The following is a 15,471-nucleotide window of genomic DNA, read 5'->3' on the forward strand; positions in this document are numbered from 1 at the left end:
AGGCTTTAAAACCTGTGAAGCTGAAGAAGGTCTTGATCTACACGCCAGCAGAGGAGAGTGCATTGGTGATGATGACAGTGGTGCAGAGAAGAAGTCCACCAGCAGTTGGTGACTGGAAGTGACCTGTGATGAGCACACCTGCCCATCTGGGCATTTGGCAGATAATAGTCAAACTGTAGGAGCATTTAAAACTAATAAACTAATATGTGTGCTTAAAATATGTGCACTCAGCCTTCTAGGATGGATACCATCCCGCAGATAAAAGGACAGACATTTCCAGAAGAGGTTAAAATTGATAATAAAAGCCATCCAGTGTGCTGCACTGGCAGACTGGAGCCATGTATCTATGGATCTGACTGAAACAGCCAGCGCTTTGGCCCAGCGAAAGCAGGGGTCCAGAAGTGTAAATATGCTTTTCACAGTCTTTCAGCGTGTGAAGGAGCCTGCTAAAATCCTGCTTCAAAATTTCAGAAGTCTGGTTTGGAGACGTCAATGCATCTAACATGGATAACAACATTCCTAGCACAGGGATGCTTTGCCAGGAGGCCGGGGATATTCTCCAGCAGCAGGAAAAAAGACTGTCTCAGCCGACCTTCTCCTGATGTGCTTAATAATTGAATCACCGATAACCAGGGTGGCAGGAGACACAGCTTGTGGTGGTGGATGAGACTGTGCATGGTATGGGAGTGAATGATGGAGGACAGGAATTTTGTAAACAATCCTTGTTGCTCTGTCCCCATATGGTCCTACATAGAAAACAAGGGGAATAAAAAATTAGAATGCCTTTTTTTGTGACAAGACTAATATTGTATGGCATTTCAGTGAGCCCAGTAAGTCCATGTTTCTCAACCTTACATCACCTTCATCTCCATTATTTTTATATGTTTAAATTGTAATTATAAACTCAAGTCCAATTGCATTTGAAAATGTTGGAAATGTTTTGTACAGCACAAGTGAATATTGTGCAGTAAATGTTCCTGTTTAAACAACTCTCTCCTCCACCTACCTTTGTAGGTACACAGAGGTCAAACATAACCGTTCGATTATTAACTATTTATGTTGCTCCAAACATTGTTGGGAAAGTTACTAAGAGCTTTGCGTTGCCTGAGATGGTTGTGATTGGTTTAATGAAAAGCTTACAAGGCAGGGCATTTTTCACCTTTAGTAGAATGTGTATGTGTGGAGCCAGACCTCTCTCCAGGCTTCTCTGAAAAATAGGTTGTCTGGATGGCAGCATATGTTGCTCGAAAACCTGCGTATACCTTTCAGCATTAATGGTGCCTTCACAGACGTGGAAGTTATCCATGCTATAGGTGCTAACACAACCCCATACCATCACAGATACTGGCTTTTGAACTGACATCCATGATTTCCATCTAAATGACAAAAATGATGTCCATGAATGTGATGAGAAGTCACGGTTTCTCTGTCACTCAGTCACAACACAACATGCATGTGGCTGCAAAAGTACATATTGGGCTATTTGAAATAACAGGTGCAGGAAGTGGCAACATATTGTAATGACCTGGTCGAGGTAACTGTCTCTCCTACAGATCCCTCTGCTCTCCTTACTGTACATAGTAGTACACAGTTAAGTAAGACATAAGTTATTGTTAAGAAGCTGTCATTTAACATGTCTGTGCTGTCAAGACAAGGAAGTGTCCCAATCTATTCTGTCTCAGGGACTCCTGCAGGATGAATAAAAGAATGTGTTGTGTTTATATTACCTTTACAAATGCAAACAATGTAATTACTTTTAGCAACAAATCAATCTGCCTGTAGCCTCTAGCTGCTTAACAGTTGGTGGAGACCAAAACAGAAGCAAAAGAGAGAAAATACAGTACCAACTTTCATTCAGTGGACACCAAACATGTCAAAAACTGACAGCTTGACATGGAAATAAGCTAACACATATAATTGCTAACTCATGTAATTGCTAACACAATGGCAATATCAACTTTATACAGTGATAATGCTGTCTTTATAGCACATTGTACTATGGCAGAAAAAACAATCGTTTCATGCATACCTAACAAGACAGTAATGTTTGTGAGCCACTTGGTGAGCCTAGTATGTATAATTTCCCCAAATTTACATCAGCTTTGGTCTGCATTATTATAAACTCAAGTATAAATTGTGCCACCATAAAGTTCAAATGTTAATGTAAAAAAGGGAAACATTTGAACAGCACAAATACATTTTCATATTTGATAACATGCAGTTCGGATATTTGAAACAGGGCAAGGCCTAAAACTCTTTCTCTGTTTGGGCACCTCCCGCCTCTAAACCCACCTGGTTTGTCCATTGAGATAAAACATCATGGTTCAATTATTATTATTTATAATGCTCCAACATGTATATATATGAGTGGAAGCTTATGATTTACATTTAGGTACATGTGTTGCCACCCAGTGGTTTAGCTCTCTTAGACAGCATGACGTCTTCACATGGATGGCCAGAGCAGGGTTGGGCACTCTTACAGCTGTTGTTGGTGGCATCTTTCTCTCAGACCGAGGAGCTGGTGTGCAGGCTGAGAGGGGATCCAGAAAATCCCCAGCTATCTAAGGACGGGGACATTCTGTTGGGGGGAATCTTCTCTTTCCACAACAAGTGGAAAAACAAACAAGATACCTTCATGCACAAACCACTGCCACTGCAGTGCACCACGTAAGTATTAGTATTAAAATCAGAAATATTTCCTGTTGTGTGTGAAAATGCCATCAAATGCTTTCATTTACTATGCTGTTTTGTGTATTTTGAGGACAAACTGGTTGTATTAATAACTATTTCTAACTGTCCGCATTAAGTTTGAATTTCAGAGGGTTCCAGTTTGCTCAGGCTATGCTCTTTGCAATAGAGGAGATAAATAACAGCACAGACCTACTGCCTGGTATCTCTCTGGGCTATAAGATCTATGATTCATGTGTCATGATTGCCAGAGGTGTGAGGGTTGCACTAGCCTTGGCTAATGGTAATGAATTGGTATTTGCATCATCTGAAGCACCATGTTCCAGGCCTGCCCAAGTGCAGGCTATTATGGGAGGGACCTTTTCATCTCCTTGCATGGCTATATCTACTGTCATTGGACCCTTTCATGTCCCACTGGTGGGTAAGATTAGTGACAATGAAATTCTATTTCTTAAGTATGTTTATTCTGTAATTCCTGCACTTTGATCACAGAAAAATGGGTCTTAAACTAATTGTTTTGTGCCATGTAGGCTTAAATGTTTCATATTTTATACATTTATATCAAGATGTCTATTTCTTTTTTTTTAGGTCAGCCATCTTGCTACTTGTGCTTGTCTCAGTGATAAAACCAAGTACCCATCTTTCGTCAGAACAATACCCAGTGACTACTACCAGAGCAGAGCCCTGGCCCAGTTGGTCAAGCACTTTGGTTGGACTTGGGTTGGAGCTATTAGAACAAATAATGATTATGGCAATAATGGCATGGCTACATTTACTGAAACCGCAGAGCAGCTGGGCATCTGTATAGAGTACTCTGTATCTTTCTTTAGAACTGATCCACCAGACAAAATACAAAAGATAGTTGAAGTGATCAAAGCTTCCACTTCCAAGGTTATTGTCACTTTCATCTCCCCTACAGAGTTGTATTTGATAATAAATGAGATGTCTCACAACAACTTGACTGGGTATCAGTGGGTAGGCACTGAGGCCTGGATCTTTGATTTCCAAACTGCAGCCATGGACAGGCATCACATTCTGGATGGTTCTATAGGTCTGTCCATCCCCAAAGCACATGTCAGTGGCATGAAAGAGTTCATGTTGGATGTGAAGCCACTAAATTCATCTAGTGGTGAATTGTTTACAGAGTTTTGGGAGACATTATTTAACTGTAAGTTCAAACCATTAAAGAAAGCAGGGAATCAGAGAGAATGTACTGGACATGAAGATGTGACTGGAGTGAAAAACAGCTTCACTGATATGTCACTCATGCCTCTCTTTTATAATGTCTATAAAGGAGTGTATGCTGTGGCCCATGCACTTCATAATATTCTCAGCTGTAATACAACATGTAACAACAAGGTGAAGCTCGATCCATTCACGGTGAGTAGAACAACAAATTTTTAGTTTTTACAGTATGTCACATTAAAAAAACAAAATAGTTTAAAGTTAACAAGGAACTTATTGTAGTTGTTCTATCTTGCTGTTTAGCCAACTGACCTACAAAATGTTTGCCAGATAATGACTTACCTTGATACATATCTTCTTAGATTTTACAGCATATAAAAAAGATTTGGTTCAAAACAAAGGAAGGAGATGAGGTTTACTTTGATGAGAATGGAGACCCAGAAGCTAAGTACGAAATTATAAACTGGCAGCCAACAGAAAATGGCATTGCAGACTTTATCACAGTTGGTCTCTACGATGCATCTTTACCTGCAGACAAACAGCTGAATCTGCAAAATAAGTCTTTATTTTGGGCACAGAACTCACGACAGGTAAGCCACTATATGATCACTGTAATTGTTAATGAAAGTCTATTTACAGAAAAACAGAAACAACAGCTAGTTAAAGAGAATGCCTATACATTTTTTTTCTTTTTGTCATTTTGTTCATTCAGGTGCCTTTGTCAGTTTGCAGTGAGAAATGTCTCCCAGGAACTCGCAAGGTTCTGCAGAAAGGAAAACCTGTCTGCTGTTATGACTGTTTAAGATGTGCAGAGGGAGAAATGAGCAACATTACAGGTGTAATAATAATTAATGCAAGACAATAACCTAAAAGTTGCCATATTCACAGAGCAAAAGTTTTTAAGCAAACAATGAACCAATATAATTACAAATATCCTAAGTAAATAATGATGCATAAACCTAAAATCAGCTACAGTAATTCATGTACATTCTCACAATATTTCACATTTCTCCAATGTTCATGTAAATATGACAAAGTCAGTAGGATTTGTTGGTCATCTCTAGTCACATCTATAGTAGAAGCAGGGAGGGATTGTAGCATGCATAGTCAGCAGCAGTGTATTATTTGCATTATAAGTGATAAGGTCAAACATTCTTAATTATGAAGCTGATTATAAAGTACTTCTTTAGATTGATATTGTAATGATCATCAGTGTTTTAGTCTTATCTACTTAAGGTTTATTGAAACTGCAATAAGTTCGAGTGAATGGAGGCATGTTTGACATTATTATCATAATTATCATTATTATTATTATTATTGCTAGTAGTAGTAGTAGTAGTTTTAGTCATAGTAGTATTTCTAACATACAAAACAAAACAAATGAATAGAAATTAATCAGTGGTATGTCTTTGAACTGAACTGTATCTTGTACTAGTATTCAGATCTTTCATGATAATGATGTTATATAAAGTTGTTTGCTTTTTAAATCAAATTTCAATGAGGTTTCTGTAAGAGCACCAAAACTATATCATGCACACTAAAGACAGTATCATTGTTATGTGGATGATATGCAAATTTATGTCCCACTAAAAAACACAGAATAAGAAGTTTAATGTTTTATGTTTGGTTGTTGTTTTAATCCTAACTGTATTTTCATTCCATTTTATTTTGATATCTGCCTCAGCCCTGAATTATTATTATTCTGGTCCCATTATGTAAGACATTTTGTTTTGAAAAGAACTGTATAAGTAAGGTTTTATTCATTAATTTTCTGATAATTATGTAGTGTCTACTAGACAAGGAAAATGTGCAACATGATCTCAAAACAGACAAATGTACTGATACAGTCTAACACCTGCTTTGATATTATTTTTCAGATTCTATCACCTGTGTGAGATGTGACCCTGAGTTCTGGTCAAATGAGAGAAGAGATGCCTGTGTAAAGAAGGAGGCAGAGTTTCTATCATATGAAGAGATTATGGGAGCACTGCTCACTGCAGCCTCTCTGTTTGGAACATGCTTGACCTCTGTTGTGGCATTTATTTTCTTCAGATACAGACAGACTCCTGTTGTCAGAGCCAACAACTCTGAGTTGAGCTTCCTGCTGCTCTTCTCCTTGACTCTGTGTTTCTTGTGTTCTCTGACCTTCATCGGCCGGCCCTCTGAGTGGTCCTGCATGCTGCGACATGCAGCGTTCGGCATCACCTTTGTTCTTTGTATCTCTTGTGTTCTGGGTAAAACAATAGTGGTGTTAATGGCCTTCAGAGCCACACTTCCAGGCAGTAATGTGATGAAATGGTTCGGGCCTGTGCAGCAGAAACTCAGTGTTCTGGGTTTCACTCTTATACAAGTTGTCATATGTATCCTCTGGTTAGCAATTTCTCCTCCTCTTCCCTTTAAGAATTTTAAATTTAAGGACAAAATCATCTTGGAGTGTGCTCTGGGCTCAGCTGTAGGCTTTTGGTCTGTTCTTGGTTACATTGGACTTCTGGCCATGTTATGTTTTTTTCTTGCTTTTTTGGCTCGGAAACTTCCTGATAATTTCAATGAAGCCAAATTCATCACTTTCAGCATGCTGATATTCTGTGCAGTATGGATCACTTTTATCCCAGCGTATGTCAGCTCTCCTGGAAAGTTCAGTGTAGCTGTGGAGATATTTGCTATTCTGGCTTCAAGTTTTGGACTGCTCATTTGTATTTTCATTCCAAAATGTTATGTTATCTTACTGAAACCAGAGAAGAATACAAAAAAAAATATGATGGGGAAGGGGGCACCAAAATCCTACTAAAAATTGAAAAAGACACTGGCAAAAATATTCTAGCATCATAATTTTTAGTATTTTTCAACTGTATATAATTTTATCTGTGTTGAAACAACACAGCACTTGGGACATGGAATGTCACATCTCTGGTGACAAAGAAGCTGCAGCTGGTGCAGGAGGTGGAGTGATCACAATTAGATACAGCTGAGCTAGCCTTCACCCACAGTCGCTCACAGACAGACTCAGCCAGCAGGTTTACTGATTAACACCTGGTGGTGAAGTGGATCTGATGGTGGTCAAATCTGCCAGTAAGAACGGGTAAACCTAAACATATAAGAGGGCGAGCTGGAATGTCTGGCTGAGACCCCTTTCCAGGAGGTCTTTCTCATTCATCCCCAGGGAGGCTGGGGACATGGAATCTGAGTGGGCCATGTTCAAAGTTTCCATTGCAGAGGTGATCATTAGGAGCTGTGGTCAGAAGATGGTCCGTGCCTGTCGTGGCAGCAACGTAAGAACCAACTGTGGACACCAGCACTGATGGAAACCATCAAGCTGAAGAAGAAGACCTTTCCTGAACACAGCAGATACGAAGAAGCCACAGAGGCTGCAGTTTCACTTGTCGTAGAACCAAAACAGCACATGCTGGAGAAGTTTAGGGAAGCTATGGAGAAGGATTTTCAAAGCCTCAAGGAAGCTCTGGCAAACCATTTGATGATTCAAGAAGGTAAAACAGGGCTTGGCTCAGGCTGTGTTCAGCAAGGGAGGAGAACAGCTCACTGTAGTACTGTCAGTACTGCACTGTGCTCGGGCTATTCTTGAGTGGAAGGAGCACTTTGAGGAACTCCTAAACCCCACCAACATGAGACAGCTCAGTCTTGAGACTTAGATTCACCCTGAGATGCTGAAGGCTCTGCACATTATTGGACTGTCCTGGCTAACACAAAGGAAGGATAAAGGTTTGCTCTAATTATCACACTGCTCAACCCTCTCAAAAAGTTTACTCCTGGGTGCTAGAAAGGAGACTCCAACTGATTGTCCAATTCCAGATTAACGAAGAACAATGCGGATTCCGTCCTGTTCATGGAACTGTAGGCCAGCTCTTGCAGGATTACTCAGGAGTCAGGGGAGTTCCACCATCTGGTCTTCATGTGTTTTGTGGAAGGCCTATGACTGTGTCACCTCAGGTATCCTGTGTAGGTGCTGCAGAAGTATTGGGTACCGGGGCCATTAATACGAGCCATCCAGTCTGTGTCCACAAAGTCAAACACCTTGTTGCCTGTCGTCTCTGATCATGTTTACAATATTCATGGACAAGATCACAAGGTGTAGCAGAGGTGAGGAGAGTCTAGTTTTGGAACCACAGAATTGCATCTTTGCTGTTTGCAGATGACATGGTGCAATTGGCTTCCTCAGACCAGGACTTTCAGCATGCACTAGGGCAGTTTGCAGCTGAGTTTAAAGTGGCTGGGGTGAGAGTAAGCACCACCAAGTCTGAGGCCATGGTTCTCTGCTATCTGGAATACCCTGCTTAGCTTGCTGCCAACACAGTGCAACTTAGAGGTCCAGTGTTTAAAATTTGCTTAATGGCCAGTACATGTAGACATGTAATGTAATATTCAGAAGTATGTTTACATTAGCGCATGATCACCTCAAAATAAGAACTATGTTATTGTTATCTTAACATGAGCCTTGATTATGTACAGACGTTGCAGGTCCCCTTCCATGGAGGTCACCATGTTGCTCCATCATGTTTCTGCCTAGAATAGACAAAGCAAACAATGGTTCCAGATATGGCCTTTTGCATTTTGCATTTTCTTGGCCGCAACAGATTCTCCCTCACACTTGAAAGGAGATTGTTAGGAGAGGTGTTTTCAATCTGCAAGTTCACTGTTAGATTCCACCAAATCAAACATTGGTCCTTATATGGCTACTTTGTTTTTGGAGCATATGTAATTAGCACATCTGAGACAAATAAGTTAGTACAGAAATGCAACAAGTACACGTTATAAGGCTGATATATTTTAACAGCTTTAATAGTTTATTAATGGATTATGCATATTTTGCACTGAAACTGAGACACTTAAGATATGTTATTTTATTAAAATTCTTACCATCACAGCCTGTCTCTGTTGTTTTTTGTTATAACAATGTCCAACACTCTCATTCACAAATGGCTATATTTTTCAGAGGCTTCGAGCACTCAACACACTGCCACTTTGGAAAAAATAAAACAGCAGTCACATAATAGCCTGCTTTTGCTGTTAGCAAATTTTGTGTTATTTAAAATACAGTTTCTTATTTTGTTATCAAAGTGACAGAAGAGGACCTGACATTCCTCCAGTCCAGGTCACAGGTGAAGTGTCACAAATGATTGGAATATACAGTTTTGCGTTGTTGGCCACCTGCTTTTTTCTGTGTAATTTTATTGCAAGAGCAACAGAAATCCTCACTTTCTTCAGTCTTTGACTCCAGCAAGGTAACATAATTCATTATCTTTTAAGTGGATGCTAATTCAGCACAGCTTTCATAACATTATTAGGTTGGTGTAGGAGTAACATCACTGGATAAAAGTGAGAAATGTCTCTGGATAAAACATGTGTGCTGTGTGTCTTCCTGCATCCAATGTTGTCACAGTGATGTAGTTGGTTTTAATGAAGAACTACAGGCTATTTCAGCTCTGATTTCTAGGCTCCACCTCTGGGTAACCAGGGTGTTTGATAGATGACCTAACATACCATCACCTAACATATGTTCTGGACTACAAAATAACATCTATAGGGTAGGGTAGTGATACATGGCAACATAGGCACAGGAGTCAGAAACTTGCTTGCAATGCATCTTGGTACATGTGGTGCACACCTCCATGAGAATTTATTGCTTAAACTGGCTGCATTTAGCATAAACACTAACCATATGAAAGATGTCAAATTTTCCCTTTAACAAAAAAAAAAAAAAATAAATAAAATAAAAATAAATAAATATGGGCCATGCAATTTACTTTGTCAGGGTAACTAATAGAACAGAGAGGAAGGATTTTCATGTTCATGTTTTATGCTCAATTTGTATTTCAAATGTAAAATGTTAAATTTCAAAGAATTGATATAAATAAATTAGTATTTTTGTGATTAAAAAAAGTTTTCTTTTTACAGTATGTAAATGTATTAATTGTATGTATGTATTAATTTGTAGTATTAAAATGAATACAGTGATTCTTTAAAAGTAGTTTAATATATGTTATGACAAAAAATACAGCATGCTGATATTACTGTAATAACAATTACAATACTAGGCTTATTACCATAATGACAATTACAGAACTGTTGTATAGTATATAGTGATTATGTTTACAGTTAGCATAGTGTCAAATGTATTACACCAACTTACTAGCTAATTGCAGCAAGTTATACATTTGACAACATTCTTGTTACAGTGTGAACAGCAACAACACTGTCTCCAGGAGAGTCTAAAAAACATGATGCATGCCAAAACATGGTTGGGACCCCCAGGAAGTGTGTCAGGCTTTGAAGCCAATTTGCCATTGTGGCCAAACCATGTAATCACAAGTCACATGATGCACAGTGGCCTCAAAAGATTTTTTCACATATGCTTATATTGTGAAAGGAATGGGTGTAAAACGATTTTTCACTATCAGAATTTGATCTATTTGGTCCAATAACAGTCTAGAAGAGTCACACTATTAAATCATTTCAGCCCCACTCAACTTAGTGCAGAGGTAAACCAGGAGTTAGCCAGCTGGCAGAAGCTCTATGGGCCCAAAATGGTAATCTCTTTTTAGTGTCCCCTCGAAACAAATCTGTTGTCTCTGCCATTTGGAGCCTTTCCTTTGTGTCTTTGCTGTGAGTCATCTCCTCTTTCTTGACCTACTTTTCTGTTATTCATCAGCTCAAAGGCACAATAAAGACAGAAAATGGAGCTCCAAGTATTAATTGCTGAATATTGTCTGATTCACTGTTATCATATTTACAACAGGCTAAGGATGAAAACACTTTCTGTTCGGGCACCTCTCTCTCCCAACTTGCAGGTCCAGAGAGAGAAAACATCACAGCTCAATTGTTATTTTTTATGCTGGTTCAAAACGCATAAATATCAGCTGAAGCTTTTGATTTACATTAAGGTACCACCCAGTGGTTTGGTTCTTTTTGACAGTATGGCGTCCTCTCAGAGATGGCCAGAGATGGGTTGTGCCCTCTTACAGCTGTTATTGGTGGCGTCTGTCTCTCAGGCTGAGGAGCTGGTGTGTCGGCGAAGAGGAGATCCAGAGAATCACCAGCTCTCTAAGGATGGGGACATTATGTTGGGGGGAATCTTCTCTTTGCACAGCAAGAGGAAAAACAGACAGGATACCTACATGCACAAACCACTGCCACTGCAATGCACCAGGTAAATTTTATTTACTTTTGCATTTAATATATCTAAGTCGTGAATGCAGATGCAAAGATGATCAAACTGAGTATATAATCAGAAATATTTCTTGTTATGTATACCAATACCGAATGCTTTCATTTACTATGCTATTATTTGTATTTCAAGGACAAATTTGTTGTATTTCCAACTATTTCTAACTGCCCATTAAGTTTGAATTTCAGAGGGTTCCAGTATTCCCAGGCTATGCTCTTTGCCATAGAGGAGATTAATAACAGCACAGACCTACTGCCTGGCATCTCTCTGGGCTATAAGATCTTTGATTCATGTGCCAGAGGTGTGAAGGTCGCACTGGCCTTGGCTAATGGAAATGAATTAGTATTTACACCCTCTGAGGCACCATGTACCAGACCTGTCAATGTACAGGCCATCATGGTAGGGACCTCTTCCTCGTCTTGCATCGATATATCTAGTGTCATTGGACCCTTTCATATTCCACTGGTGCGTAAGATTGGTAAAAAAAATGAAATGATATTTCTTAAAAAGAATGATTATTCTGCTATTTATCAACCTGGTCAAAATAAAATGTGTCTTACAAGAATTGGAGTGTGCAGTGTGGGCCTAAATATTTCATATTTTAAGCATTTATCTCAAGACATTTATTTTTTCTTTTAGATCAGCAATCTTGCTACTTGTGCTTGTCTCAGTGATAAAACCAAACACCCATCATTCCTCAGAACAATACCCAGTGACTACTACCAGAGCAGAGCCCTGGCCCACTTGGTCAAGTACTTTGGTTGGACTTGGGTTGGAGCTATTAGAACAAATAATGATTATGGCAATAATGGCATGGCTACATTTACTGAAACCGCAGAGCAGCTGGGCATCTGTATAGAGTACTCTGTACCTGTCTTTAAAACAGATCCTCCTGACAGAATACGAAAGATAGTAGAAGTTATCAAGGCTTCTACTTCCAAGGTTATTGTCGCTTTCATCTCCCCCACAGAGATGTATTTGATAATAGATGAGATGTCTCATCACAATTTAACTGGGTATCAGTGGGTAGGCACTGAGGGCTGGATCTTTGAACCCAAAACTGCAGCCATGGACAGGCATCACATTCTGGATGGTGCTATAGGTCTGTCCATCCCCAAAGCACATGTCAGTGGCATGAGAGAATTCATTTTGGATGTGAAGCCACTCAATTCATCTGGTGATGAAGTATTCACAAAGTTCTGGGAGACATTATTTCACTGCAAGTTTAAGCAGTCAAAGTCATCAGAAGTGAATCAGAGAGAATGTACTGGACATGAAGATCTGACTGGAGTGAAAAACAGCTTCACTGATATGTCACTCATGCCTATATTTTACAATGTGTATAAAGGAGTGTATGCTGTGGCCCATGCACTTCATAAAATTCTCAACTGTAATACAACATGTAACAACAAGGTGAATCCAGATCCATTTACAGTGAGTTAAGGACCAAAGACTTAATTTATAGTTTGCGCATTAAATCACATTAAGAATTGTTTCGACTTTTAACTGACGAATATTTATCTTTGTAGATTTTACAGCACATAAGAAACATTAATTTCAGAACAAAGGAAGGAGATGAGGTTTACTTTAATGAGAATGGAGATCCAGCAGCGAAGTATGAAATTATCAACTGGCAGCCAACAGAAAATGGCATTGTGGACTTTGTCACAGTTGGACTTTATGATTCATCTTTACCTGCAGACAAACAGCTGAATCTGCAAAATATGTCTTTAAGTTGGGCAAATAACTCACAACAGGTAAACTGTCATGTGATTATTGTAATTGTTAATGAAAGTGTATATAAGTTAGTAGTTACTTTTACAGTATCATAATGTTTGGCTTTTTATGTGAATTATAGATGCATGTTCAAAGAAAAAACACCTTGCCTTTTTCTCACTGTTGTTTTGTTCATTCAGGTGCCTTTGTCAGTTTGCAGTGAGAAATGTCCCCCAGGAACTCGCAAGGTTCTGCAGAAAGGAAAACCTGTCTGCTGTTATGACTGTTTAAGATGTGCAGAGGGAGAAATAAGCAACGTTACAGGTGTAGTAATATTAAATGCAAGACAATAACCTAAAAGTTGCCATATTCACAGATCCAAAGTCTGTTAAGCAAATGATAAACCAATATAACTACAAATATCCTAAGTAAATGATGCATAAACCTGAAATTATCTTCATTAATTCATGTACAGTCTGACAATATTTCAGATTTCTCCAATGTTCACATAAATATGACAAAGTCAGTAGGATTTGTTGGTCATCTCTGGTCACATCTATAGTAGAAGAAGGGAGGGATTGTAGCATGCATAGTCAGCAGCAGTGTATTATTTGCATTATAAGTGATAAGGTCAAACATTCTTAATTATGAAGTTGATTATAAAGTACTTCTTTAGATTGATATTGTAATGATCATCAGTGCTGATCAGCAGTTTTGGTCTTATCTACTTAAGGTTTAATGAAACTGAAATCAGTTTGAGAATGAAATTTCTGTGCATACCATAGCGCTGTTATTATTAAAGTTACAAATTATGTAATACATACAAATGATTTTAGAGATTCCAGAGTTTTAATTCTTCTCAATCTCAGCTCAGAATTTAACACTGTTATTTTCAATTCTATTGGCTCACCATTCCCCCCTATGGGTTGGCATTAGGGATTACTGCTGTGTGGGTCAAAGTCAATTTATCAAATAGTGTGAAATATCATGCACAAACACTAAAGTCAGTATCACTGTTATGCGGATGACATGCAAATTTCCATCCATCCATCCATCTTCAACTGCTTATCCGAAATCGGGTTGCAGAGGTAACAGTTCCAGCTGGGGACCCCAGACATCCCTTTCCCTGGCTACCACTTGGTCATGCAAAATTTGAGTCCCTTTAAAAAACAGTGAGGAAAGCAGTTTAAAGCATCCAGTAACCTGGGTGACAGTGACCTTTCATTTAAAATACAAATTACAAAAGTCATTCATTCTTGTTATTATCAGTTGAGTTTAGCTCTTTAAAGCGCTTTACAGTTTACCTTTGTACTATGTTGCTGAGCTTTGATGCTCTCATATGAGTCCTGGCTCATGATTATAAGTAACTGGGCTTTTATAGTTGGGGTCCCTCAGGTCTGGTACTTTGTGCCAAAAGACATTGAGGTTGCAGAATCTGAGATATCTTTAAAGTCATTTATCAAAACTCATATTTTTCTTAATTGTAAGTACAATTCCATGTCTTATCTGTATTATTGTTGTTTTAATCTTAAGCATAGTCTACTTTTGCATGATTTTAATTGTCTAACTTCATTTGCTTCAGCCCAGGATAATTTTAATCTTGGTTCAGCAATGTAAGACATTTTGTTGTACTGTAAAATGAGGTGTATTTGCAATGAAACTATCCATTCATTCTCTGGTTATAATGTAGTGCCTACTCTGTGTAGAAAAGGTGCAACATAGACTTAAAACAAGACACGTACTTATCCAGTCTAACACCTGTTTTAATATTATTTTTCAGATTCTATCACCTGTGTGAGATGTGACCCTGAGTTCTGGTCAAATGAGAGAAGAGATGTCTGTGTAAAGAAGGAGGCAGAGTTTCTATCATATGAAGAGATTATGGGAGCACTGCTCACTGCAGCCTCTCTATTTGGAACATGCCTGACTGCTGTTGTGGCATTTATTTTCTACAGATACAGACAGACGCCTGTTGTCAGAGCCAACAACTCTGAGCTGAGCTTCCTGCTGCTCTTCTCCTTGTCTCTGTGTTTCCTGTGTTCTCTGACCTTCATTGGCCGACCCTCTGAGTGGTCCTGTATGCTGCGACATGCAGCATTTGGCATCACCTTTGTCCTCTGTATCTCTTGTGTTCTGGGGAAAACAATAGTGGTGTTAATGGCCTTCAGAGCCACACTTCCAGGTAGTAATGTGATGAAATGGTTTGGGCCTGTGCAGCAGAAACTCAGTGTTCTGGGTTTCACTCTTATACAAGTTATTATATGTATCCTCTGGTTAACAATTTCTCCTCCTTTTCCATTTAAAAATTTTAAATTTAAGGGCAAAATCATCTTGGAGTGTGCTCTGGGATCAGCTGTAGGCTTTTGGTCTGTGCTTGGTTACATAGGACTTCTGGCCATGTTATGTTTTATTCTTGCTTTTCTGGCTCGAAAACTTCCTGATAATTTCAATGAAGCCAAATTTATCACCTTCAGCATGCTGATATTCTGTGCAGTATGGATCACTTTTATCCCAGCGTATGTCAGCTCTCCTGGGAAGTTCAGTGTAGCTGTGGAGATATTTGCTATTCTGGCTTCAAGTTTTGGACTGCTCATTTGTATTTTCATTCCAAAATGTTATGTTATCTTATTGAAACCAGAGAAGAACACTAAAAAGAATATGATGGGGAAGGGGGCACCGAAATCATTCTGAAAACTAATAAA

General features: G+C 38.8%; 2 protein-coding genes across 3 annotated transcripts; both read left to right on the top strand.

The window, feature by feature from the left end:
• The first annotated feature begins 1,562 nt into the window (after window positions 1-1,562).
• LOC146328820 (extracellular calcium-sensing receptor-like) lies at window positions 1,563-6,661 on the top strand. Of its 2 annotated transcripts, XM_084717828.1 has the most exons (7): window positions 1,563-1,580; window positions 2,483-2,667; window positions 2,808-3,105; window positions 3,277-4,068; window positions 4,236-4,463; window positions 4,586-4,709; window positions 5,751-6,661. In XM_084717828.1, exons 2-7 carry the CDS (start codon window positions 2,636-2,638, stop codon window positions 6,659-6,661), a joined length of 2,385 nt encoding a protein of 794 aa, XP_084573954.1. In that variant the 5' UTR covers window positions 1,563-1,580; window positions 2,483-2,635. The 2 variants fall into 2 exon arrangements, with proteins under 2 accessions (XP_084573954.1, XP_084573953.1); XM_084717827.1 differs by lacking the exon at window positions 1,563-1,580 and having other exon boundaries at window positions 2,354-2,667.
• A 4,078-nt stretch (window positions 6,662-10,739) lies between these two features.
• On the top strand, window positions 10,740-15,460 carry LOC146328821 (extracellular calcium-sensing receptor-like). Its single transcript, XM_084717835.1, has 6 exons — window positions 10,740-11,035; window positions 11,230-11,518; window positions 11,693-12,487; window positions 12,583-12,810; window positions 12,970-13,093; window positions 14,550-15,460. Exons 1-6 carry the CDS (start codon window positions 10,803-10,805, stop codon window positions 15,458-15,460), a joined length of 2,580 nt encoding a protein of 859 aa, XP_084573961.1. The 5' UTR covers window positions 10,740-10,802.
• Window positions 15,461-15,471: the final 11 nt, after the last annotated feature.

This window comes from Lutjanus erythropterus, chromosome 4 (genome assembly GCF_056507025.1).
Source record: "Lutjanus erythropterus isolate fLutEry1 chromosome 4, fLutEry1.hap2, whole genome shotgun sequence".
Taxonomy (NCBI): Eukaryota; Metazoa; Chordata; class Actinopteri; order Lutjaniformes; family Lutjanidae; genus Lutjanus; species Lutjanus erythropterus.

What these genes read in the sequence shown, in the direction of transcription:
- LOC146328820 (XM_084717827.1), top strand. Translation starts at nt 2,435, where the DNA reads ATGACGTCTTCACATGGATGGCCAGAGCAGGGTTGGGCACTCTTACAG. An exon ending in GACCCTTTCATGTCCCACTG is followed by an intron (nt 3,106 to 3,276) that starts GTGGGTAAGATT and finishes CTTTTTTTTTAG; the next exon opens with GTCAGCCATCTTGCTACTTG. An exon ending in GGGCACAGAACTCACGACAG is followed by an intron (nt 4,464 to 4,585) that starts GTAAGCCACTAT and finishes TTGTTCATTCAG; the next exon opens with GTGCCTTTGTCAGTTTGCAG.
- LOC146328821 (XM_084717835.1), top strand. Translation starts at nt 10,803, where the DNA reads ATGGCGTCCTCTCAGAGATGGCCAGAGATGGGTTGTGCCCTCTTACAG. An exon ending in CTGCCACTGCAATGCACCAG is followed by an intron (nt 11,036 to 11,229) that starts GTAAATTTTATT and finishes CTGCCCATTAAG; the next exon opens with TTTGAATTTCAGAGGGTTCC. An exon ending in TGAATCCAGATCCATTTACA is followed by an intron (nt 12,488 to 12,582) that starts GTGAGTTAAGGA and finishes TTATCTTTGTAG; the next exon opens with ATTTTACAGCACATAAGAAA.